Source organism: Ranitomeya variabilis, chromosome 4 (assembly GCF_051348905.1).
Source record: "Ranitomeya variabilis isolate aRanVar5 chromosome 4, aRanVar5.hap1, whole genome shotgun sequence".
Lineage (NCBI taxonomy): Eukaryota > Metazoa > Chordata > Amphibia > Anura > Dendrobatidae > Ranitomeya > Ranitomeya variabilis.
The window spans coordinates 622652839-622680596 of NC_135235.1; the positions used below are offsets into that span (position 1 = coordinate 622652839).

The following is a 27758-nucleotide window of genomic DNA, read 5'->3' on the forward strand; positions in this document are numbered from 1 at the left end:
ATAGAGGTAGGAAGAGGAAATAATTCACACACAGAGGGAAAGAAATTAGTACGAAATAGTAAGAAGAGGAGAGAATGGAGGAGAGGAGATTGGTTGAGAAAAGACAGAAAGCAAAAGAGAGAAGGGAAGAGTTAGAATGAGAGAAGGAAAAGTTCAAGATAGGAAGAAGGATTAAAGAGAAAGGTAGGAAAAGGGAAAGATTTGACACAGAGGAGAAGGAGATTGGTAGGGAGGAGGAAGAGAAAGGATAGGAAGAGAGAAATTAGTCAGCGCAGAGATGGAAGTGAGACAGGAGAAAAAGAAGATTGAAACAACATACTGAAAGAAGATGTCTAAAGAAGCGACAGAGGAAAAAGAGGAAAGAGGAAAGGAGTTTGGGAAATGAGGAGAGAGGAAAAGAGTGTCAGGAAAAAAGATAGGCTAATAATAGGAAAAATAAAGAGGAAGACGAGAATAATGAAAGAGGCTAGAATAAGAGAAAATAGGAAAAGTCCAGTATAGGAAAAAACAGTGAGAGGAGGGAGAAATACGTAAAGAATTGACACAGTGAAGGAAGGACATTGATTGACTGTGAGAAGAAGAGAGTTGGGAGAGTTGACAGAGCAGGGAAGGTAGAGTGATGTGGGGCAGAGAGGAAGATTTAGAGAGGAGATCTGTAGGGGAGAGGCAGAGGAAGAAGAAGGAAGAAGAAAAAGGAGACTAGGTGAGTGTGGGGAGAGTAGGAAGAGTGTGGGAAAAGTGGAATCAGAGGTAACAAGAGAGTGAGTGAGTAAACACAGAGTTAAGCGGGGATTGGTGAATAGGAGGCAGGAGGAAGAGGGAGGAGGAGAGAGAGAAAGTAAGAGGAAGAGAACTAGTTAGAATTGTAGAAAATAGATAGAGAGTAGGAATGGTCCAATAAAGGAGGAGATAGGAAGGAGAAAGAACAAAAACAGTGTAGGAAGGAGATAGGTAAAGAGAGAAAAAAACAAATGTCACGGTACAAGCTGCATACATTAATAAATACATGTCGTAGAAATGATGAGACTGGTGTAGAAACTGTGAAAAATATATTTTATAATAGATTTTATAATCATTTTTTTTAAATGTCTCTACTTAATATTAAAATGAGCAGTTGCTGATTTTAATATCATGATTATGCAGACATTCAGTTTCTAAAGTAAGTACACCAGCCTCCTCAGGTCTAAGAGAAGTTTTGAATAAAGTATAGAGTTTGTAATATATGGTGAAAGACCCCTTTAACAAATTGACAGGGAGAAGGCAGAAGAAGAATTGTAGAGTGTATCTTAGAGTTGGAGTGGGTAAGAAGGAGGAAATATAGTAATTTGATGAGACAGATTATACAGAGTGGGGATCATCAGTAGAGAAGACCCAAGAGTGGAAAAAGAGACAGTATGGTAGAGAGTAGAACAATTGAGAGAGATCAAGGTAGGAGAAAGAAAAAGGAGAGTGTGAGAGGAAAAGGGACTTCATGTGAGGGTGAAGCCAAGAGGAAAAATGGAAAACTGACAACGAGAGGGAAAGAAAAGAGCTTACAATGGGAGAATGGGAGAGAATAGGGAATGTGAAGGAAAAGCGAGAGGTAGGAAGAGAGAAGTACAAACAGAAAGGATGAGGGAGAAAGAACAGGTACAGTATGGGAAAGGGTAGAAGGTGGTGAAAAGAAAGACAGGCCTGAAAGAGAGAAGAAATTAAAATAATAGGAATTAGAGGAAAGAGTGGGAGAGACAAACAATAGAGCGTGAGAAGTGAGAGGGTGAAGAAAGCAGAAGAAAGGGTGAGAAGAAGGATACAGGACATGAGGAAAAAGGGGAAGAGAGAAGATAGTGGAGAGAGGGAAAAGAGAGGAGGGAACTAGAAATGAGGGATAGGAGAGAAGGGAATGGAAAAAAGGAGGAAGAGAGAAGATGAAAGGGGAAGATAAAGAAATATACAGAAGAAAGATAAAACCTAGGAGACAAGAGAGATGTGGAGAATACAATGGAAAAATACAACAGAGTGTAGCAAAAAGTGAGAGAGAAGTAGAAGAAGATAGGTAGGATATGAGAATGTGAGAGAAAAAGACGGTAAGAGGAGGGAGAGACAATGAGAACAAGAGGTAAAGAGGAGAGTGAGACAGGGAGAAAGATAGAGTTAAAAAGAGAGTGAGGGAGGAGAGAGAGTCAGTATGAGAGAGATAAAGAGACCATGATGGAGAATCAAGAGTGAGAACTAGAGAGATAGAAAGTGAGAGAGTGAAAGAGACAACTAATTAAGACAGGAGAACGTGAGCGATAGTGAGTTAGTAAAAAAAGAAGGAAATAGTGTGAAAAACGAGAGAATGAAAAAGACAGGAGGGAGAGTGAGAGAAGGAAAGCGAGAGAGAGAATTGGACAGAAAAGAAAATGAGAGAGAGAGAGTGAAAGAGAGATGGGGAGAGAACCTGATAAAAAATAAGTGACACAGAGAGACAGAATGAGAGAAAGAGCAAGAACCAGACAGCAGAACAGTCAAGAGCAATATAGTGAGAGACAGAGAGCGACAAAATGAAAAATATTAATAGGAGAAACAGACAGAACGGGAAAAGGGAGAGAGAGAGAGAGAAAGCTAAAGAAAAAGAGAGGAAAAGAGAGATAGAGAGAATGAGAACTAGACACAGAAAGAGAGAAAGAGAGGAAAGGAGGGAGAGCGAGAAAGAGACACAGACAGACACACTGAAAGAAAGTCATAGAGAGTGAGAGTGAGAGAGAAAGAGAGTGACAGACAGAGGAAGCCAGAGAGAGAGTAACAGGATGGAGGCGAGGAGACAACTGACTGAACATTACCTGATTCTGCTCAGTTCTGACTGCACAAAAGGTTAAAATAAAATAAAAGCGCAGTGTGAAGCCATCCTCGGCTTATGACAACTCTCATCTTGAAGCAGCGGCCCAGGGAATATCCAGACAATCACATTGTCATTTACCAAGAGAATTGCAGCAATTATTAACCCCTTCCTGCCCATTCCCTCTCTCCCCTCTCTCTCCTCCACTGGGCTGCTCCTATCCAGGAGGAGGTGGTGAGGCTGGAGGGAGGTAGGAGGGATTCCACAGGGCATATTAATAAAAGTAACCACTCTAAATACATCACTTTGCTACTGACTGAGCTTCACAAGTGATGGGCACAACAGACTTGGTCAATAGAAGCTTCTTAAGGAGGAGTCTATCTTTCCAGATGCTCCAGTGACATCATTAGGTATCTAACCAGACAGCTATTCCAGAGGCTTTAAACATGTTCTCTGCAACCATTCGTAGCCTGCACCGATGCTCAATACTGTGGAGAGAGGGGACAAGTTCTTGTGGGACCTCCCAGGAGAAGGGTAAGGAGGAATTCAAGATGTTTATTGAGATTGCTCTATCACCTCAGACTTTGCGTGTCTAGATAGACTTATTTCCAAGGTTAGAAGATCCAGTTATGGTCTACAGGTTCCTTTTCTTAAATGTCTTAATAACTGTAGGTCCTTGAAGATGGGGTTGGGATATATTGGTGCAATATTAATAAAGGATATGACTATAGTTCTCAGATGAGGTCCCGTGAGATGTTCATTCATCCTCATTACTGAGGTAATGTAGATTTTAGAGAAGACCACTTTGAAGAGGTCATTGGTCTTGATTTGATTAATATAGTCTCATGAAGGGTGAGGGATTCAAGGTGCAAAACTTTGTGCTTCTGCAGATAAAATGACTGATGCGACTTAGTGACCAGTTGACTTGATGGATGGGTCCCTGTAGGGTTTTTCAGTATCATTGACCTTTGGAATATCTTGTTAATGACCTCTAGTTGATGGCTGGTTAATGCAGCTCATTTGAGTTGTGTAATATTGACAAGAGGGACATTGTATCAATGGTTGAAGTAGCAACATTCTCAAAGCTCAAGTCAGTCCAAGCAGGTAGACCGTAAAGTCATTGTCAGTAATTTTATGCAGTCGATCCTGGTCTATACATAGTTCAGTGACACATTGACAAGTAGATGCCACCTGCAGATCAATCTCATTTTTGAGTAATTACAAGCAATAGTGCAGAGGGTCTTAATTGTAGCATAATAGTAGATTTTGCAGTCTCCCACATTAGACAGAGATGGATTTTGATGCATTTGATAAATGAGAATCATGCAGCTTGAAGAGAAACTCTACTAAGGTAGACTGCTTTATAACCAATGCCTTTTTCTGTCACTAACCGAGCACTAACCAAAGACTTCTGATCATTTTCTATAGGAAACTCCTGAAATGGCACCATATAAAATGTCTTAATGGTCTGTGGCCACTGTTTGAAAAAGAACAGCCTTAGACATCAAAATGTCTTTCCATGAAGAGCCACAGGGGAGATTATCTCTGTCCACAGACATGCCCATAAAGACCAATATCACCAACCCAATTAACACTACATGGGATGTCCCACCTTCTTCAGGAAACACGGAGGACATGATAGCCACATTTACCATCGGGGTGATTTTGTCCCTTATGTGTGTGATTGGAGTAGCGGGAAATGTCTATACTTTGGTGGTGATGTGCCAGTCCATGCGTACTGCAGCTTCCATGTACATCTATATAATCAACTTGGCCCTTGCTGACCTCCTCTATCTTCTCACCATCCCATTTATAGTGGGCACCTACTTCATTCGGGAATGGTACTTTGGAGACATTGGCTGCCGCATCCTTTTCAGCCTTGACTTCCTCACCATGCATGCTAGTATATTTACCCTCACCATCATGAGCACCGAACGCTACTTTGCTGTTTTGAAACCCTTAGACACAGTCAAGAGGTCAAAAAGCTACAGAAAATGCATTACCATCATCGTCTGGTTGGTGTCTCTTCTTATAACGTTGCCCATGTTGATTATGATTAAGCTCGAAAAGAGGGATAACAAGAGTATCTGTCTGCCCACATGGAGTCGGATGTCCTACAAGATCTATCTCACGGTCTTGTTTTGCACAAGTATCATAGGTCCAGGACTCATTATAGGCTACCTGTACATAAGACTAGCCAGAACTTACTGGGTATCTCAAACAGCTTCCTTCAAGCAAACCAAGAGGTTACCCAACCAGAAAGTACTATATCTGATTTTTACCATTGTTCTGGTATTCTGGGCCTGTTTTCTGCCTTTCTGGATTTGGCAGCTCCTCGACCAGTATTGTGAATTCCTGCCCATTTCACCCAAAGCCAAAAAGAACATCAACTATCTGACCACATGTTTGACATATAGCAACAGCTGTATCAACCCTTTTCTCTACACCTTACTGACAAAAAACTACAAGGAGTACCTGAGGAACCGGCAGAGGTCCTGGAGCAACAGTGGCTACTTCAGGAACCGTTTCCAAAGGATATCTGGAAGGTCCATGTCCACCAGTAGTCAGCAGTGCACCGAAAGTTTTGTCTTAGCACAATGTCCTGGTGGCAACAATGGGTCTTGAAGGTATCAAAATAAGACTTCTGAGACCTCAATGATCCTGGGTGTAGAACATAATGCTTGCATCTATGTACTGCTGTTGTACAAATCGAGAATAATGTGATAAATGGGTATTTTGAAATTTGGTTTTGCCAATCAACATGTTATACAGAAGTGTCCTTCCTTACATTTCCTCTTGGCTCGAAATATGTCAAGATGACAAATGACCAGCTTTAGCGTTAAGCTGACGAAAATCAGTCCTGCTATATATACAGTACGTTTTTGTGAAAACATATTACATTGATATTGTCAGAAAGGTGAGCTCCTCTCAAAATTCAAGGATGGGTAAAGGTGGACAGATCTGTAATAGTGATGAGCGAGTGTGCTTGCCACTCGATCATGCATAGGGGTGCTCGGTACACCAAGTATCGTGGGTGATCGAGTCCCATGCTCAAGTCCCCGCATGTTTTGTGGCTGTCTAAAAGCAGAGAAAAATACGGGGCGAGGATTAGAGCATGGCAGTAGAGTATTCACGATACTCGATGCGTACCCGGGCACCCCAATGCACGATCGAGTGGCGAGCATGCTCTCTCAACACTAATCTGTAGATATTTGCGTCCTCTTCCGATCATTGGTAAAGTCAATAATCGACTTGGTGAATTGGTTCTTCTCATCTCATCTTTTCATCAATTTGATCTTCTTGTCTCGTCATTAAAATGTAAATGTGGCCGTCTTATTATCTGTGGTGCTCATATTCCATCCTTCCAGCTTTTGTAAATGTTGATTGTAGCCAACTAACTGAAATTGGCCGCCCAGTAATGGCTTCCAATTTTTTATGGTCTCCTTGCTTCCAACAAGATGGAAAGGACCTTTTGTAGGTAAGATCTACCCCCTCCTTAAAGTAAATCTGTCAGCCCAAACAGACAGCAGAAAATAAGCACATAACCTTGTAGGAAATTTAGCTGCTACAAAAATTACACCTTTTATGTTGTAATCACTGTTTCCATTCTGGAGAAACTAAAATTTGGTCAAACATGTTAAATGTGATCCCTGCACCCTTAGTGTGACCAAGGGGCTCAGTACACTAGTTTTGCATATCCCTGCTTCACTGCCTGGTGATTAGTGTGCTTTCTCAGCAAACAGTGCTCACGCCATGGATAAGAGCACTAGCAATCTTCAGTGAGAATTGCAGAGACATGTAAAACAAGTGAGCTGAGTGGTGCACTGAGCCTTTTGGCCACACCAAGGGTGCACTGAGCTCCCTATTGAGCATTTTTTATTTAATTTCAGTATCTGCAGAAGGAAACAGTGATTAAAACTCTAAAATTGTAATTTTTTATAGAGGGCTATATCCCCAAAAAGACAATGTGCTTAGTTAATACTTAGTTTGGACAGACTGTAAAAAAAAAAAAAAAAAAAAGAAGCCTTTTGACGTCTTCACATTATGATAGCAAAATTACATTGCCTATAGCAGTAAATATACCCTTCCCCCAGCATTTGATTTGTTGCTTTGTAAACGTTTGGAATTCTTTATATTTTTTACAAACTGACCCTGTGAAAGAGACATGACTGAAAGCTCCAGAAATCCAATGCAAATCTGTATTGGGCCCCAAACTTTTGGACATGCCATTTTAAATACTCGCATCTTTATTTATGTCATATGGAGCTTTGCAGGCATTGTACTACTGTTACCTCTACACCACTCCAGCTACATCCGCTTTTACCTACTGGTATAGCCAAAATTTGGAAACAACTAGTAGTTTTGAGACTACATGTGAGAAATTTCCACATGTTTACATTTTTACGGTTTTCTTCCTTCTGCATCCTTTTCTTTTAGACAGCTTACCTTCTGCCCAAAAGGTTGAGACCATGAAAAAAATTAACAACTGATCTTGGCAAAAATAGTCACGTAATTCTTCCTTTCTAGCAATGGCTTTTTTTTTAACAATGTCGAGCAATCGTCTAGAACCCTTGGTGGGAAGCAACAAGTGTCTGATCAACACAGCTGTGTAGATGACTATCACGCAAGGCAAATCACGAAGAAAACAAAAACATTTTGGGTTCTGCAGACCCTAAAGCAGATCTAAGGCAGCCGTAAGTCTGATTTAGAGCATATTTTTCTATATTTTTGGCATCTGTGAGGTATGCACATTAATTTTACAACCTCATGACTGTAAATAAATATCTTTCTGGCCATGATAAAGATTTTTAAGCTGCGTGGAAAATGTACCTCCAACATCATGCTGTTCCTGAATTTGATGCCTTCCAAGAAAAATGTGCATGTCTATTGCGATTGTTTCAATTTTTTAGTTTTTATTTTACAATTTTGAGTTCTGTTGAGATGAAAGTCCCTCACTTGGACCTGTATGGTCATATTGTGTCACATCTCTGCACCATTAGAAGTCAGGAACCCTGAAAACTTTGTCAAGCCTAATTGATTATTATCTCCACAAAGAAAAGTTGCAGTGGGGAGGGGGGAATGAACAAAGACATGCTGTGAGTTTAGTACCTTGGTTGGAACAAATAGTCCAGACACCGCTATAGTAGGACTGACAGGATGAATGAGACATTAGGTGACATCCCAGAAGCTACCTTATCAAGATAATAGAGATGAGCAAATTTTTTAAAATTCTAATTCATCGGCTTTGCCATATTTCTCTCCAAAATTTGATTCATGGCAAATCAATTTGCCACAAATCAGCACTCTGAGGTCTGCTTGAACTGTATGCAACCCACTTGAAGCTGTTCATGCAAGCATGAACTTAGTAATGTCAAAGTGACCTCAACATGGCTTTTAGAATCAGTGGTAACCCAACAGCCACTTCCTCACACACTAATCTTCTCTGTGCTGCTACACACTATATGTACATTTTTTCCAGTGTTTTATGATTTTCGCTTATTATGTATGCGGATGCGTTGCTTTGACTTGCCCACCGACCGCCGGACACACGCAGAATTATGCGGAAGTAGGGCTTAACGGAGGACGTACGCAGCCCTCCGCAAAGCCCCAGTACGCAAATGTGAACCCGGCCTAAGAGGGGCTTTAAGCCTTTTAGAAGAAGTCATTGAAGCTGACCCATCTAATTGTCTTAAGTGGGTGTCGTGAGCTCCACTAGGCGTCTATACATTAGAACCATTTTTATGGGTGCAGCCACCAGAATATTAATGTCTTTACTGTAGTCTCCTTCACCATGTAGAACTAAAGAATGTCAAGTTTTGTCACATCAAAAGGAGAGATATGAGGAAGCAACAAAACAACACAGGTAGCGATGGGAGTTAAAGGAAGTAGCCGGGGGGGCCAAGAAGCTAATCTACAATGACCACAACATTTTCAATAGAGATCTAGGCAACAAAATTAATCTTTGCTCCAGTTAAAAGAAAGCTAACCTAAAACCTTGTAAAAATTTGCCCCAAACAGAAGCTCTCAGATCTTAAAAATTATAGTTGCTAAGTTATATGACGATTAATATTGGTAATAGTCGTTATTGTTACAGTGCAGCATGTTTTGCTTAGGGGTGGGAATCTATACATTTCTCAATGCTTTTTGGGGTTCAGCTAGGCCAAGCATGGTGGCTTTCACTTTAAGAAGTAAAACATGGAAAAAAGATAAAAAAAGATGATACTGTAATATATGAGCCCTGGTGAACATGTTGGCACTTCACAGCATAATACTAATGAAACTTTACAGTTATGAGAAATGTCCATTTCTGACAAATAAAATTGATGTAACTATCATCCATGGGAATTGCTTGGTTTGTTCATGATTGTCTGTCTTAGAAAAGTCTAAAGAAGGCCCTTAGGTATGAAAGCATAAAAGTGTCCCATTGCTACCTAAACCTAATCATCCAATATGTAAGTCAGCTTTTAGATCCTAAGGTTAAATCTAAAAAATCTCTGAGCTCCCCAAATTCTGCTGCTTTTCCCATTTTGCGCTGCGTCGCTCCATTGCAGAGATTATCAAATTTGTTGATTTTGGAGCACAGTATGTGAAACCTCTACTTGGAGTCCAACTTGGCATGATCAAAAGGGGTATGGTCCATAGTTCAAAAGTTAGATAAATGAGAAAAAAATTGGACTGGCCTAAATCTAGAACACCCATTTGAGTTCCTGTGCCTCAACCCATATCAATGATGTTTATGTTCTTATAGAAAGTTCAGGCTTACAGAGGTGTCACTTACTGAAAACATTGGAGTTTAATACCTAGCAATACCTTATAAAAATCTCTGTGTTCCCCTGATTATGGCAGTTTTTACTGTTTTACTCTACGTCGCTTCACTATAGAAATATTCCTGTTTGTTGCTTTTAAAGCACAGTATGTGAAATCTCTTCTTGCAGTCCAACTGGGCATTTCTTCATAGTTTTTTTCTGAGAGCATGCACTTTATCCCCTCCCTCCATGATACTGCTAGTAACAGCTCGGCAATGCGGCAGTGTCTTAGACTGCTATATCAGCTGCTGAGCTGTAATGTGCTGTGTCTGGGAAGGAGGGATGAAGGTGTATGTGCATACCCCCAGAGAAGACTTTGAAGAAACACCCAGTTGGACTGGAAGCAGAGATTTCATATACTATGCTACTAAAGCAACAACTGTGAATATCTCTGCAATGGAGAAACAGCACAATATGGAAAAGAGCGGCAGAATTAGGGCAACTCAGAGATCTTTACAAGGTATTTAGCTCAATTTTGAGAGAGACATGCTATTTAAGGCTGAACATTCCATAGGGACGCAAACACTATTTGCATAGATTGAGGTGCGGGAACCCAAATGGATATTCTAGCTTTAGGCCAGTCCAATTTTTTTTCTTAATGATCTGACTATTGAACTCTGGGCCATACCACTTTTGGACAATATTATCCTACTTTTCATGATAAGTAAGACAGTTATCAATGGTATTCTTGCCAAAAGAGAAGGCCTTGTTGCTATCTTTGAACTTTGGAACTTTGAGGACCATCTGAGCTTTGAATTCTCCAAGCTATGGATTGTGATTTTGAAATTTTGACTTGGCAGGGGAGCATTTTGTCCCCAAGTTCTTTTTTTTCTCTGCTATAAGATGTACTTATCCTTAACAAGAATAGCCTATGTGACCTACACAAAGCAGAAGGGGCAAACAGTTACTGCCTTGCACCACCACTTTGTAGAGTTCAGATTGCCTAGAAGACCCCCTCCTTCTTGCTACATACCTCTATGATGATTTTAGGTCTGTTAAATAATCTATTGACAATTAAATTTATCATGTATCCATAAACATGTCCTATGGGCAGACACAGAGCAGAGCCCATAGGAATATCGAACACAGACCCTCTCTCAGTACTCAATTCTGCCATCTTTCTTTTACTTGGCTTGGTAACTGTCAACCCTTCTACTCAACTTTTGCAGAACAATATTAACGTATAGCCCCTGTGATTTTTTCCCCTTTCCTTATTTTCTAACATGGAGGTCCGTGAAAGATGTATCTTGTGCTAACTCACACTGTTTGATGTCCATAGAAAAGAAAAAGTAATTTGATAAGGTTCCCCTTGCTCTATTGGCACTATAACAGTCAGCATGACTTCTTACATAGTACGTACGCCCTGGAGAACCATTGTATTATTTTTACACAAGATATAAAATTGCAATTAACTACAGTGCAGCAGTATAATAATTTAAAAAATGAATCATATCTATCTTTGATGGCCACATGATTTGTAAAACCATTGCCCTGAGATAGCAGGATGCAGTAATTAACATTTTTGTGGATCTTTTCAAGTCCCCAGATGTTTCATTTGCATACTCCTTCCATCGCATAAAGCAATGGTGACCATGGTGTGTGACAATGTATCACATAGCACTGAGCTGTCTATTACAAGCCGCAAGACAGACGAGAGTATTCAGATGGGAGGGATGGATTACTCAGAAAAGACGTAAGAAAGAATTAAATAAATGGTCTTGGCAGGCAGGAAAATAGGGCTGCATCTGGCAATGCTTAAAATGACATGATAGGATTTATCTTCAAAGTTATATTTGTAAAAAAGTGAGACTTAAAACACTGAAAAGCAATTTTAGAAGATCATTGGTGGGAGATCTATGGGGCACTCAACCCCTTGAGATAAAGGACGCAGATATTAAATCTTCTGACATGACCATTCAGGTTGATGTTCCACCATCACTTATGGATTGATTCGAGACATATTGGGATTATATTGAATTCAAGATGGGTCACAAAGAAACTCGAAGGGTTATTGGTAAGCAAGAAACAACCTTATTGTGGTAGATAAACCTCAATAATGGTAGACCTTGGAGTTCTTCTTTTAGGTAAAAGTACTTTGGCCAAGTTTATGCAATGTGTCCATGGGATGGGATCTTCAAAAAAAAAAAAAAAGCAGGGCCATAGGATGAAAAATTGAGCACTAAGGTCTCAAAGATGCAAGTGTAGTGACGCATAGATTTTGAGACATTAAGAGGGTCCTGAAGTGAAGCTAGTGGTGTAATGGACAGTAGAAGCATGGTGTAAATGAGTCATAATACGTAATACTAAATGCTGTCTAACCCTTTCCTAACGATTTTTTGCTTTTGCAATTTTATTTTTTCCTCCTTTTCTTCCAAGAGCTGTATTTTTTTATTCTTCAGTCCACATAGCCATATGTGGGACGAGTTGCAGTTTTGAATGGCGCCATTCATTTTACCATTCAATGTAATGGAAAATTGGAAAAGAATTTCAGGTGCAATGAAATTGCACAAAAAAATAAATTCTAGAAATGTTTTTTTTTTTGGGGGGGGGGTTTGACATTCATTGTGCGGTAAAAATGACCTGACAATATTATGCTCTAGGACAGTACAGTTACGGTGATACCAAACTTGTATATTTGTACTTTGCATTAAAAAAAATCATAGATAAAGCAAAAACATTCGCTTGTGTCACCATTTCCTGAGAACAATTTTTCAGTCGATGGAGTTTGGGCAATGTTTCACATACATAGCCAGCAGCTTTTGTTTTGCCCAAAATATTTGTTAAGCCTGCCATCATAACAAGGTAGACTCTTTTGGCAGGGCCCTACTTTAAGCTATTAAATATTTCTTAAAATATCCAATGCTCTCTTTAGGAATATATATATATTTTTTTCATTAATGGAATGTGGCACATACATTTTTTTAAATGACCAATAATACCACATAAAAGGGATAAATACCATCACACCATAGTCAGACCACATATTACCAATATATAGTGACTGAATAATATCACATACAAGGAATAAACACTGCAACACACCATGAGCAGATCACATATTACCACCACATAGTGACCGAATAATACCACAAACAAGGAACAAATACCACCAAACCATGACCAAATCACATATTACCACCACATAGTGACTTAATAATACCACATGCAAGGAATAAATACTGCCACAGCATGACCAGACCACATATTACTACCACATAGTGACTGAACACTACAATACTGATCATTATAAAAAAAACACATTACTAATATTACCATAAGTGTCATTATATACAGAAACTCTGTACATAGTATACAGTGTAATCAAAAGGTGTGATCCATATGTATAATGTTCTAAGAGAACACAGTAAAACAGTCTGAGTCACAGAGTCTCTTTGAATGGAAAGAGACAAAGTGGCCAGAAAAAGCAAAAAAAATATATTTTTTAAATATATCAAATGCAATTTTTATTAATATCCAAAATATTACACAAAAAATACAGAATAATATAAAACAAATGCCTCTAATGTGAGAGACGCTAATAGATAGGGAACATTCACTAAAGGGAAGTACGGTATATCATGCAGGCTATGAAGGAATCAATAAATTCCTTGTTGCTAAATTCAGGTGATGAGGCTAAGTATATACAGTGGGGAAAAAAAGTATTTAGTCAGACACCGATTGTGCAAGTTCTCCCACTTAAAAAGATGATAGAGGCCTGTAATTGATATCATAGGTAGACCACAGCTATGAGAGTCACAATGAGAAAACAAATCCAGAAAATCACCTTGTCTGATTTGGCAAGATTTATTTTGCAAATTATGGTGGAAAATAAGTATTTGGTCATTAATAAAAGTTGAAAAAACTGACCGTCACATCCATACATAGACTAAGTGTGAACAGGTGCTGAACCTAGAGTAACCAACTCATATATATAGTCAAGTAATAAAGGCAGCACACTGCAGCGCTAAAACATGCAAACATGAAACATGAAAACTGAACTGCAATACTGCACTAGAAATATGAAAAATGAGAGCGTTTAGCGCATAAAAATGGCCAATTTTATGTGTACCTGATAGCCCCTTTACGGCATCTCTCGTATATCAGGTCCTACGCTTGCCTACCTCGCTGAGAATAAACGTCTCCATGTGAATAGGTGCCTGTGAAAACCTCTTCCTAGACTCACATTCTCTCTCTCTGTGGAGGGGTACCGGACCTGCTGCGATTAAAACACCTGGGCTAGGAGGCGGAGTGCTCAGTCAGAAGGCTAAATAATATATTTGAAAAAACTGACCGTCACATCCATACATAGACTAAGGGTACCGTCACACAGTACCATTTTGATCGCTACGACGGTACGATTCGTGACGTTCTAGCGATATCGTTACGATATCGCAGTGTCTGACACGCAGCAGCGATCAGGGACCCTGCTGAGAATCGTACGTCGTAGCAGATCGTTTGGAACTTTCTTTCGTCGCTTGATCACCCGCTGACATCGCTGGATCGTTGTGTGTGACAGCGATCCAGCGATGTGTTCGCTTGTAACCAGGGTAAACATCGGGTAACTAAGCGCAGGGCCGCGCTTAGTAACCCGATGTTTACCCTGGTTACAAGCGTAAACGTAAAAAAAACAAACAGTACATACTTACATTCCGGTGTCAGTCCTCCGGCGTCTCAGCTTCTCTCCACTGTGTGAGCGCCAGCCGGCCGGAAAGCGAGCTCTGCTTTCTGGCTATGGCGCTTACACAGTGGAGAGAAGCAGAACGCCGGGGGACAGACACCGGAATGTAAGTATGTACTGTTTGTTTTTTTTACGTTTACGCTGGTAACCAGGGTAAACATCGGGTTACTAAGCGCGGCCCTGCACTTAGTTACCCGATGTTTACCCTAGTTACCCGGGGACTTCGGCATCGCTCCAGCGCCGTGATTGCAACGTGTGACCGCAGTCTACGACGCTGGAGCGATAATCATACGATCGCTGCGACGTCACGGATCGTGCCGTCGTAGCGATTAAAATGTTACTGTGTGACGGTACCCTAAGTGTGAACAGGTGCTGCACCTAGGTTCAGCACCTGTTCACACTTAGTCTATGTATGGATGTGACGGTCAGTTTTTTCAAATATATTATTTAGCCTTCTGACTGAGCACTCCGCCTCCTAGCCACAGGTGTTTTAATCGCAGCAGGTCCGGTACCCCTCCACAGAGAGAGAGAATGTGAGTCTAGGAAGAGGTTTTCACAAGTACCTATTCACATGGAGACGTTTATTCTCAGCGAGGTAGGCAAGCGTAGGACCTGATATACGAGAGATGCCGTGAAGGGGCTATCAGGTACACATAAAATTGGCCATTTTTATGCGCTAAACGCTCTCATTTTTCATATTTCTAGTGCAGTATTGCAGTTCAGTTTTCATGTTTCATGTTTGCATGTTTTAGCGCTGCAGTGTGCTGCCTTTATTACTTGACTATTAATAAAAGTTGATCTCAATATTTTGTTATATATATCCTTTGTTGGCAATGACAGTGGTCAAATGTTTTCTGTAAGTTAAGGTTGGCGCACACTGTTGGTGGTATGTTGGCCCATTCCTCCATGCCAGTGGCGTAACTACAAAGTTATGGGCCCCGGTGCGAACTTCCAAATGGGCCCCCCCACCCCCCATGGGCCCCACCCCCCACCACCACAGTGATCGAATAATATCAAATACAAGGAACAAATACCACAACATCATGACCAGACCACATATTACCACCACATAGTGACTGAATACTACAATACTGATCAATAATAAAAAAAACAACACAATACTATCACCATAAGGGCTCATTTCCACATGCGAGGCACACGTCCGTATCTCGCATGTGGAAACCAAGCTGTGGCGCCGGCACTCCAGAGCGGAGCGTGCGGCCGCATAGGAACACATGGAGCTGCACAGCTCCGCTCCAAAGTGCCGGCGCCAGAGCTTGGTTTCCACATGCGAGATACGGACGTGTGCCTCGCATGTGGAAATGAGACCTAAGTGCCATTATACACAGGAGATCTGTACTTAGTATGCAGTGTCTGTGTACAGGTAATACAGTGATCACCAGTGACATTATACACAGGAGCTCTGTATATAGTGTATAGGTAATCCAGTGATCACTGGTGACAATATACACAGGACCTCTGTATATAGTATACAGTGTATAGTGTCAGTGTATAGGTAACACTGACTCACCAGTGACGTCTCTAGGTGAAGTCCTTCATCTTTCATCCCGCACAGACCGCCATCACTTCATCCAGCCAGGACTCATCTCTGCAGGAAATAACACAGTTATCTCGAGTTCCACTTGCATAACACATTAATTTTCCCAACTTCTACATTACACGACATGAAGAAAGCGACATAGTGTCACTCTACACAGTAATAGGACCGCCCCTCCATTTAAAACAGTGTACTCAAAAAATAAAATAAATACATCACTGCAGTAATAATATCCCTTAATTAGCCCCTATGGTAATAATATTCGCCATCCTAGCCCCCGTGTGTCTCATTCCTGGCTCCAGCCATATGTTCTCCCATCCTGCCCTAATGAGTATCCATCGTGCCCCATATGATCTTCCCATCCTGCCCCATCTGTCTCCATCGTATCCATCCTGCCCCATGATCCTGCCCCATCTGTCTCCAATCCTGCCTCCAGTGTCTCCAGTCATGCCGCCATGTCTGTCATCCTGCCCCCTGTGTCTCCAATCATGCCCCGTTTCTCCATTCTGCCCGTGTCCAGCGTTCTGCCCCAGTGTCCAGCGTTCTGCCCCAGTGTCCAGCGTTCTGCCCCAGTGTCCAGCGTTCTGCCCCAGTGTCCAGCGTTCTGCCCCAGTGTCCAGCGTTCTGCCCCAGTGTCCAGCATTCTGCTCCCGTGTCCAGCGTTCTGCCCCCGTGTCCAGCGTTCTGCCCCCGTGTGCAGCGTTCTGCCCCCGTGTGCAGCGTTCTGCCCCCGTGTGCAGCCTTCTGCCCCCGTGTGCAGCTTTCTGCCCCCGTGTGCAGCTTTCTGGCCCCGTGTCCAGCGTTCTGGCCCAGTGTCCAGCGTTCTGGCCCAGTGTCCAGCTTTCTGCCCCAGTGTCCAGCGTTCTGGCCCCGTGTCCAGCTTTCTGCCCCCGTGTCCAGCTTTCTGCCCCCGTGTCCAGCGTTCTGCCCCAGTGTCCAGCGTTCTGCCCCAGTGTCCAGCGTTCTGCCCCAGTGTCCAGCGTTCTGCCCCTGTGTCCAGCATTCTGCCCCAGTGTCCAGCGTTCTGCCCCAGTGTCCAGCTTTCTGCCCCCGTGTTCAGCGTTCTGCCCCAGTGTCCAGCGTTCTGCCCCAGTGTCCAGCGTTCTGCCCCTGTGTCCAGCGTTCTGCCCCTGTGTCCAGCGTTCTGCCCCTGTGTCCAGCGTTCTGCCCCTGTGTCCAGCGTTCTGCCCCAGTGTCCAGCGTTCTGCCCCAGTGTCCAGCGTTCTGCCCCAGTGTCCAGCGTTCTGCCCCAGTGTCCAGCGTTCTGCCCCTGAGTCCAGCGTTCTGCCCCAGCGTCCAGCTTTCTGCCCCCGTGTTCAGCGTTCTGCCCCCGTGTCCAGCGTTCTGCCCCCGTGTCCAGCGTTCTGCCCCAGTGTCCAGCGTTCTGCCCCAGTGTCCAGCGTTCTGCCCCCGTGTTCAGCGTTCTGCCCCAGTGTCCAGCGTTCTGCCCCAGTGTCCAGCGTTCTGCCCCTGTGTCCAGCGTTCTGCCCCTGTGTCCAGCGTTCTGCCCCTGTGTCCAGCGTTCTGCCCCTGTGTCCAGCGTTCTGCCCCTGTGTCCAGCGTTCTGCCCCTGTGTCCAGCGTTCTGCCCCCCTGTGTCCAGCGTTCTGCCCCCCTGTGTCCAGCGTTCTGCCCCTGTGTCCAGCTTTCTGCCCCCCTGTGTCCAGCTTTCTGCCCCCCTGTGTCCAGCTTTCTGCCCCCCTGTCCAGCTTTCTGCCCCCCTGTGTCCAGCTTTCTGCCCCCCTGTGTCCAGCTTTCTGCCCCCCTGTGTCCAGCTTTCTGCCCCCCTGTGTCCAGCTTTCTGCCCCCCTGTGTCCAGCTTTCTGCCCCCCTGTGTCCAGCTTTCTGCCCCCCTGTGTCCAGCTTTCTGCCCTGGGCCCCCCGGATCGCCGCTCTCAATAAAAAAAAAAAAAACAAGTTCTGCTTACCTGACCGCGATCCTGCTCTCTCTGGTTATCGGTGGGGGCGGCCATCTTCCTGAGGCCGCGCGTGCGCAGGTGGAGTGCTCTGCTACCCGGGGCTTCAGGAAAATGGCCGCGGGATGCCGCGCATGCGCAGATGGAGATCGCGGCGGCCATTTTTCTGAAGCCGACATGCGAACAGGTAAATTCTGTGCCGCCGGCGACCCACCCCCCGCATTGTGCCGCCCCCCGCATTGTGCCGCGCCCCCCGCATTGTGCCGCCCGGGGCGGCCCGCCCCCCCCCCGGCATTCCTACGACTCCGACCTGCCGGCCCTGGGCCCCTGACCTGCTGGGCCCGGTCGCAATCGTGACCGCTGCGACCGCGGTAGTTACGCCCCTGCTCCATGCAGATCTCCTCTAGAGGAGTTATGTTTTTGGCCTGTCGCTGGGCAACACAGTGTTAGGGTTGGTGGATTGCACTAAATAAATTTAATGAGGAAGTGCTATCACAACCTGGGGTCCACCGTGCTGAGATGTAAAACTGCAGCTAAAGTGAACAATGACAGAGAACGCAGTGAGGGATTGCTAGCTCTCACTGAGGTAGACGTCACTCAGTGAACAGTACACCCAATAGTGTCACTCGCACACAGTAACGGAGCAGATTCTCTGCAATAGAACTGTGTCATTCGCACACAGTAACGAAAGATATGACGCTAGACACGATCCCTGTTAACCTCGCAGAGGATCGAAGCTCACTAACGGAGCAGGTAGCATACAGTGGTCATACAGTCAGCAACAGCACTCAAAGCAACTTCTCTCCAGAGGTGCCGGAATTATAGTGGCTATACGCCAGCCCTGAATTCATACAAACATTCTCCTCTCTGGAGGTGCCGGAATTCTAACGGCTTACAGCCGACCCTGAGCACATGCTGACACAGACCACACAGTAGCAAAGTTCATACACACATGAACATAAATTGATACTAGCGCACTGGTGTGCATCTCTGAAAACCTTTTTTACGTACAGCTCAAGTCCAGTTGGACAGGACCTTGCCAGTGGACCAATCCAGAGCTGTCACATCACCAGAGCAGCTGACAACTGACCACCAATGAGACATCATCACATCATGAGCATGCTCAGTAGGGTAATTTCTGGAGTGTTCACTCGTCGCTGACTACCGCTGGTTACCATAGGTTTGGCTGAAGAGCCAACAGTAACCAGATGAATAGCATGAGTCTGAGCAAGATGCTCAGCAGCACCCGCAGCGGTCAAAGCAAGATGGGAGACCGCAGATGCAGGCAAGGCTTGGGATCTAAAGAGGGGAGAAGCCAGCACTGCTTATGGTCTGAACGCAATACATAAGGTGCACATACTAATTTCTAACTGTATTTCAAAATGAGACATTTAGCAAACAATTGATCAATTCTTTGAGCTACCCCACCACGTCACAGCGTTCTCATAATGGGGCAGTCCTACTCTACGTTTTTTATATTCGCTGTGCCATAAAGGCGGGAGAATCCCGGTGGCTAACACACAGACTTTCAATTCCCTCCAAAAGTTTTCTATGGATTTGAGATCTGGAGACTTGCTAGGCCACTCCAAGACCTTCATATGCTTCTTACAAAGCCACTCCTTCATTGCCCTGGCGGTGTGCTTGGGATCATTATCATGCTGAAAGACCCATCCACGTTTCATCTTCAATGCCCTTGCTGATGGAAGGAGGTTTGCACTCAAAATCTCACAATACATGGCCCCATTTATTCTTTCATTTACACAGATCAGTTGTCCTGGTCTCTTTGCAGAGAAGCAGCTCCAAAGCATGATGTTGTCACCGCCATGCTTCATAGTAGGTGTGGTGTTCTTTGGATGCAACTCAGCATTCTGTGTCCTCCAAACACGACAAGTTTTGCTTCTTCCAAACAGTTCTACTTTGATTTTATCAGACCATAGGACATTATCCAAAAACTCTTCTGGATAATCCAAATGCTCTCTAGCAAACATCAGACAGGCCCGGACATGTACTGGCTTAAGCAGGGGGACATGTCTGACACTGCAGGATCTGAACCCCTGGCGGCATAGTGTGTTACTGATGATAGCCTTTGTTACAGTGGTCCCATCTCTATGCAGGTCATTCACTAGGTCCCCCCGTGTGGTTCTGGCATTTTTGCTCACCGTTTTTGTGATCATTTTGACCCCACGGGGTGAGATCTTGCGTGGAGCCCCAGATCGAGTGAGATTATCAGTGGTCTTGTATGTCTTGCATTTTCTTATTATTGCTTCCACAGTTGATTGCATCACACCAAGCTGCTTGCCTATTGCAGTGCAGATTCAGTCTTCACAGCCTGGTGCAGGGCTACAATTCTGTTTCTTGTGTCCTTCGACAGCTCTCTGGTCTTCACCATAGTGGAGTTTGGAGTGTGAATGTTTAAGGTTGTGGACAGGTGTCTTTTATACTGATAACAAGTTCAAACAGGTGCCATTACTACAGGTAATGAGTAGAAGACAGAGGAGTCTCTTAAAGAAGAAGTTACAGGTCTGTGAGAGCCAGCAATCTTGCGTGTTTTTAGGTGGCCAAATACTTATTTTCCATCATAATTTGCAAAATAATTCTTGGCAAATCAGACAAGGGGATTTTCTGGATTTGTTTTCTCATTTTGACTCTCATAATTGTGGTCTACCTATGATGTCAATTACAGGCCTGTCTCATCTTTTTAAGTGGGAGAACTTGCACAATTGGTGGCTGACTAAACACTTTTTTTCCCCACTGTATGTCTTACAATGTTTTCCCAAAGGTAAAGCGAATCAAAGGAGTATAAATAGGGAATGTATGGTGGTCAATATCCTAGATAAAGCAAACGAACATCCTAGAGAAATTGCATACTACAACAAGACTCCGCGCTAACAATAGATAAAGACAACCAGCATCCCCAATATATAAAAATAAGACAGCCAAAAACCACCATATGTTTTTCTATATGCAGGATTTAAGCCCATGCAGTGAAACTTACTATCAATGCAGGGTCCGTGCCATATCCCTCCACCCCAACGCCCGTTTGTTCACACTCCTTCAGAGAGCGCGTGACACAGAGTGGAGGGACGTGGCATGGACCCCACATTCATAATAAGTTTCACTGCATTTACTATAGTATACCGTGTGCAGTGTACAGGTAATACAGTGATCACCAGTGACATTATAGACAGGAGCTCTGTATATAGTGTCAGTGTACAGGTAATACAGTGATCACCAGTGACATTATTCCATTACACACATGAGCTCTGTATATAGTGTCAGTGTATATAGTGTTCATGGGAATACAGGGATCACCAGTGACATTAATCACAGGAGATCTGTATATAGTATATAGGTAATACAGTGACATTATAGAAAGAAGCTCTGTATATAGTATATAGGTAATACAGGGATCACCAGTGACATTATACACAGGAGCTCTGTATATAGTCTCAGCGTACAGGTAATTCAGGGATCACCAGGGATATTATACACAGTAGCTTTGTAAGCAGTATATATTATATAGTGTATAGTTTAAGTATACAGTTAACACACTGACTTATCGGTGATGTCTCTAGTTGAAGTCCTATAGCAAATAGATCAATGGCTGCACTCAAAATTTTGAATTAAATTTTGAGTGCAGCCATTCATCTATTTGCTATATGACTTTTTTTTGGCTATGCACCAGTTCATATTATATTGCTGTTCAGTCAGTTTTCTTATATTTAGTATATACTATTTTTCTGGCTTGAACGCCTCGCCCTTCACCATGCTGTGATTTTAATTACATCCATACACAGTTGGTTCTGAGCTTCCTATAAAAGCTGGCTTTACCATGTTATTAGCCATAGGTAAGTGTTCACACTAGGCAGTCAGCTCAGTTACCCATCCGATCTGAGATTACCTTGACGTTTGGTGGATGGGCTCACAACGTTTGGCCAAATATTGTGCTAAGAATCTCATGTGTTTTTTCATAAATTTCCCTAGCCATTATGCTATTCACATTTCATATATTGCACATTTTCCTTATCTTAGCACAGTAAATTTTGAGTGCAGCCATTGATCTATTTGCTATATGACTTTTTTTTTGGCTATGCACCAGTTCATATTATATTGTTGTTCAGTCAGTTTTCTTATATCTAGTTGAAGTCCTTCATAATCCCTTTTCTTCTTCATGCAGCGCAGACAGCCATCACTTTTTCCAGCCAGGACTTGTTTGTGCAGAAATTCAAACACAGTTATGTAGTGCACCGCTTCCAGAGCACATTCCCCACTTTGTCCCCAACTTTTACACTACGCCAGATGCTGAAAAACGCAACATAATAAGACCCTGCACAGTAATAGGACCTCCCCCCATTGAAAACAGTATCCTCAAAAACAAAATGTATCACAGCAGTTATAATATCTCTAAATTAGCCCCTACAGTAATAATGTCCCTTATCCTGGCTCCTTCCAGTAATAATATCTCACTTCCTGGCCTCATATGTCTCTTTCATTGCCCCTTGTGTCTCATTTCTGGCCCTCTTGTGTCTCATTCCTGGCCCCCATGTGACTCATTCCTGGCCCCCATGTGTCTCATTCCTGGCCCCCATGTGTCTCATTTCTGGCCCCCATGTGTCTCATTTCTGGCCCCCATGTGTCTCATTCCTGGCCCCATGGGTCTCATTTCTAGACCCCATGGGTCTAATTTCTGGGCCTCATGGGTCTCATTCCAGGCCCCCATGTGCCATTTCTGGCCACCATGTGTCTCACTTCTGGCCCCTGTATATATCTGTTCTCCATACCTGGCCACGGTCCATCGGAGTCCTCTTCCTTTTTGATAGGCGGCACGGATGTGCTGGAGCATGGCAATGACGTCATATGTCGGCAACATGCGCTCCAACATCAGCTGCCTTCCTCTGATTGGCTGGCGGCTGTTAACTACTAGCCAATGGCTTACTGCATGGCAATATATTTAAACTGAATGTGCGCCCAGCATTCTGTTGAATACTAAACTGGCCCAATCCACCTCTGCCCCTGGAGCCCGGTAAGCAGAAGCACAAAGAGGGGCCCGGCCTGTCTCTTCCAGACACCAGTAAGAACAGTAATGCCCTGATGGTGGCCCTGGCTGCGCCCTCTAAATGTCGCTGTCCAATAGCGCATCATAGTGCACAATTCCACCTGCTTTGGAGGTGGTAATTAGCTCCCTTACCTCTTGAACCCTGTGCTACTACACAGGTTGCACCAATGATATATCCACCCCTGGTGGACAGAGCTAAGCTCTAATGTTGGCTGTTTGAGGTAAATGATAGCGGAATATCACATGATTGGATTAATCTGACAATGTGTTCAATTTCTCCACAGCGCCACCACTGGAGAAATGGAGATATTACACAGTGCTCATTCATATGATTTATTTGCTTGCAGGACAGGACTGATTTTAAAACAATTTAAACCACCCAAAGTGGCCAAGAGATAAGGATCCTAAATCGAGGACCTCCTCTGTTAAAAAATTACCCAGTAGAAAACAATAAAGAAATGATTTACCTGGCCGCCATTCTATGCCCCAGGGAGACCCACAAGTAATACTTCATGAAATTATTATTAATCCTTATATTGCTAATAATGTGCCAAACGACAGACTCATCTCTGCCACACTGACAAGCCCAAGCAACGAGGGCATTTGTGTAATTTGCTCTTGAGCTATAATCCCAGATTGCGAGCTCTGAACCTGCCGGCTAAATGTGCAAATGAGAGCAGCACTGCGCTACATTCCTCACCACCACATGAAGCCCTCAGAAATCCATTTGCAGAGAGGTGAGGAGTCAGGTGTGAATGAAAATGAAGCACTTTACACCTAAATCAGCTTGTCTTTGGCAATAAACAAGCCGGGGCTTTCATAGCTGGATTTCATATAAACAATTTGTGATGATTCCTTGTCTATTTCTTAAGATGATGCAGCAAGAAGATTTAAGAAGCCTGAGCAATTATAGTATAAATCCTACATACAGGTGCATCTCACAAATTTCAAATATCATCAAAAAGTTAATTTATTTCAGTTCTTCAATACAAAAAGTGAAACTCATATATTATATGAAGTCATTACAAACAGAGTGATCTATTTCAAGTATTTATTTCTGTTAATGCTGATGATTATGGCTTACAGCCAATGAAAACCCAAAAGTTTATCTCAGTAAATTAGAATACTTTAAAACACTAGCTTGAAAAAATAATTTTAAAATCCGAAATGTTGGCCTACTGAAATGTATGTTCAGTAAATGCACTCAATACTTGGTCGGGGCTCCTTTGGCATCAATTACTGCATGAATGCAGCGTGGTATGGAGGTGATCAGCCTGTGATACTGCTGAGGTGTTATGGAAGCCCAGGTTGCTTTGATAGCAGCCTTCAGCTCGTCTGCATTGTTGGTTCTGGTGTCTCTCATCTTCCTTTTTACAATACCCCATAGATTCTCTATGGGGTTAAAATCAGATTAGTTTGCTCACCAATCAAGCAAAGTGATAATGTTGTTTTTAAATGAGGAATTGGTACTTTTGGCAGTGTGGACAGGTGCCAAGTTCTGCTGGAGAAAGAAATGTCCATCTCCAATAAGCTTGACTGTAAAGGGAAGCATGAAGTGCTCTAAAATTTCCTGGTAGACGGCTGCGCGGACTTTGGTCTTGATAAAACACAGTGGATCTACACCAGCAGATAACATGGCTCCCCAAACCATCATTGATTGTGGATACTTCACACTAGACCTTGGAAATCAAGGTCCCAGAGTCTGGAGGAAGAGTGGAGAGGCACACAATCCAAGCTGCTTGAGGTCTAGTGTGAGGTTTCCACAATCAGTGATGGTTTGGGGAGCCATGTCATCTGCTGGTGTAGGTACACTGTGTTTTATCGAGACCAAAGTCAGCGCAGCCGTCTATCAGGAAATTTTAGAGCACTTCATGCTTCCCTCTGCCGACAAGCTTTTTGGAGATGGAAATGTCATTCTCCAGCAGGACTTGGCATCTGTCCACACTGCCAAAAGTACCAATACCTGGTTTAAAAACAACAGTATCACTGTGCTTGATTGGCCAGCAAAGTGGCCTGACCTTAACCCCATAGAGAATCTATGGGGTATTGTCAAGAAGAATATGAGCGACACCAGACCCAACAATGCAGAAAAGCTGAAGGCTGCTATGAAAGCAACCTGGGCTTCCATAACACCTCAGCAGTGCCACAGACTTATTAGCAAACCACATTGATGCAGTAATTGATGTCAAAGGAGCCCCGACCAAGTATTGAGTGCATTTACTGAGTATGCATTTCAGTTGGCCAACATTTCGGATTATTATTACTTTTTCATTATATTCTAATTTTGTGAGATGCATCTGTACGATTGGGTAGCATTAAAGACTTGTTCCTATAATATTTTTAAAAGGCCTGTTACACTATTTTCTAAAATTGGCTGCCATTTTTTTTCATCAGATGTAACAATATTGGCTTTGGGGCAATTTTAATTCCCATCGATTGCAATGGTGCTGCATACCTCATGAGTGATGTCAAGTCTAAATCAAGCGCTTGAATGATTAGCTAGGAGTTTGGTTACACTGGTGACTTATAGACCCCTAGTCAAAACATTTATATTGACAAACCCCCTTCAGTTCCATATTGACTGTTGGTAAACATTGGCATTGGTTGGTTGCAGCTGATGAGCTATCTGTGGTGATCTTCTGAAAAGTAGGGTTGTCTACAATCAGCCCTTTCCGTTCATGGTTAAGTCTGTTACAGTCAATATAACATGTCATGAGATCCTCATTGAATGAGCTAAACCAAGAATGAAAAGTTCAATAACATGTGTTAAGGAATGTTGTATGCAGGGCCGTTTCTTCAACAGGGCGGGCAGGGCGGCCACACGGGGCGCCGTGGGGCCGGGGGGCGCAGGAGAGGCCTCGGGCCCCGGTGGTCCCCTGCCCGCTGCTGCTGCTGTTTAAGGGCTGTCAGGGGCGCGGATGCCGCGCTCAGTGCTGAGCGCGGGCGCGCCCTGCCCGAACTCAGCTGCAAATCTGACAGCTGAGCGGTCAGATCATCGCCTCGCGTCGCCGCGCCCCCCCCCCCGCACCGCACATAATGGTTGCGGCCACCTCGGCGCCGCCACTCACCCATACCTCCCAACCGTCCCGATTTCAGCGGGACAGTCCCGCTTTGGCACCGGGGTCCCGCTGTCCCGCTTCGGGCATTTAAAATCCCGAATTTGCGGCCGCCGGTGAAGCCCCGCCCACTTCCGGGACGTAGAGAGAGCCTGTTTTTTTTTTTTTTTATATAAAAGCTGCCTCCTGACCACCCGCGCAACACCCCCCCCCCCCTCCCGCCCCCTGTGCGGCGCTGCCACGCTGAAGGAGAGAGCCTGCAGCAATCAAGAAGAAAGGTCAGCGATTCACTACCTCTGGCTGTGTGTGCACGGAGCTCCGGCTTCTGCTCTTAGCTGCTATCCCGGCAGAGAAGGAGAGACGGGGGAGGTGCCGGGATAGTGCAGAGCTGTGAGCAGGAGACTGAAGACTTCAGCAGAGAGCTGCACATGGACATCAGCCGCCCCTGCATCACAGAGGAGATTGTGTGTGTGTGATGTGTGTGATGGCTGCGTGTGTGTGTGTGTGATGGCTGGGTGTGTGTGTGTGATGGCTGTGTGTGTGTGATGGCTGCGTGTGTGTGTGTGTGATGGCTGCGTGTGTGTGATGGCTGCGTGTGTGTGTGTGATGGCTGTGTGTGTGTGATGGCTGCGTGTGTGTGTGTGTGATGGCTGCGTGTGTGTGTGTGTGATGGCTGCGTGTGTGTGTGTGATGGCTGCGTGTGTGTGTGATGGCTGCGTGTGTGTGTGTGATGGCTGCGTGTGTGTGTGTGATGGCTGCGTGTGTGTGTGATGGCTGCATGTGTGATGGCTGCGCGTGTGTGTGTGTGTGTGATGGCTGCGTGTGTGTGTGTGATGGCTGTGTGTGTGATGGCTGCGTGTGTGTGTGATGGCTGCGTGTGTGTGTGTGATGGCTGCGTGTGTGTGATGGCTGCGTGTGTGTGATGGCTGCGTGTGTGTGATGGCTGCGTGTGTGTGATGGCTGCGTGTGTGTGTGATGGCTGTGTGTGTGTGATGGCTGCGTGTGTGTGATGGCTGTGTGTGTGTGATGGCTGTGTGTGTGTGATGGCTGTGTGTGTGTGATGGCTGTGTGTGTGTGATGGCTGTGTGTGTGTGATGGCTGCGTGTGTGTGTGATGGCTGCGTGTGTGTGTGATGGCTGCGTGTGTGTGTGTGTGTGATGGCTGCGTGTGTGATGTCTGCGTGTGTGTGTGATGGCTGCATGTGTGTGTGATGGCTGCGTGTGTGTGTGTGTGTGATGGCTGCGTGTGTGTGTGTGATGGCTGCGTGTGTGTGTGTGTGATGGCTGCGTGTGTGTGTGTGTGATGGCTGCGTGTGTGTGTGATGGCTGCGTGTGTGATGCATTTGTGTCAAAGCTGCATGTGTTTGTGAGCTGCGTGCGTGTGAGCTGCGTGCCTGTGTGTGAGCTGCGTGCCTGTATGTCATTATACAGTATGGAGCATCATGTGTGGTCATTATACAATATGGAGCATCATGTGCGGTCATTATACAGTATGGAGCATCATGTGCGGTCATTATACAGTATGGAGCATTATGTGTGGCCATTATACAGTATGGAGCATCATGTGCGGTCATTATACAGTATGGAGCATCATGTGCGGTCATTATACAGTCTGGAGCATCATGTGCGGTCATTATACAGTCTGGAGCATCATGTGCGGTCATTATACAGTCTGGAGCATCATGTGCGGTCATTATACAGTCTGGAGCATCATGTGCGGTCATTATACAGTCTGGAGCATCATGTGCGGTCATACAGTATGGAGCATCATGTGTGTTCATTATACAGTATGGAGCATCATGTGTGGCCATTATACAGTATGGAGCGTCATGTGTGTTCATTATACAGTATGGAGCATCATGTGTGGCCATTATACAGTATGGGGCACTG

At 44.2% G+C, this 27758-nt stretch overlaps 2 protein-coding genes across 2 annotated transcripts in view; one reads left to right on the forward strand and one right to left on the reverse strand.

Moving 5' to 3' along the window:
- LOC143766102 (coilin-like) overlaps positions 1-26006 on the reverse strand; it is a 946917-nt gene extending 920911 nt beyond the window's left edge. Inside the window, exon 1 of the transcript XR_013213533.1 lies at positions 25882-26006. The gene's annotated coding sequence lies outside the window, so the exon portion shown is untranslated. The remainder of the gene's footprint in view (positions 1-25881) is intronic.
- Positions 2228-9129, forward strand: LOC143766101 (urotensin-2 receptor-like). Its single transcript, XM_077253501.1, has 2 exons — positions 2228-3334; positions 4229-9129. Exon 2 carries the CDS (start codon positions 4310-4312, stop codon positions 5423-5425), a length of 1116 nt encoding a protein of 371 aa, XP_077109616.1. The 5' UTR covers positions 2228-3334; positions 4229-4309; the 3' UTR covers positions 5426-9129.
- Positions 26007-27758: the final 1752 nt, after the last annotated feature.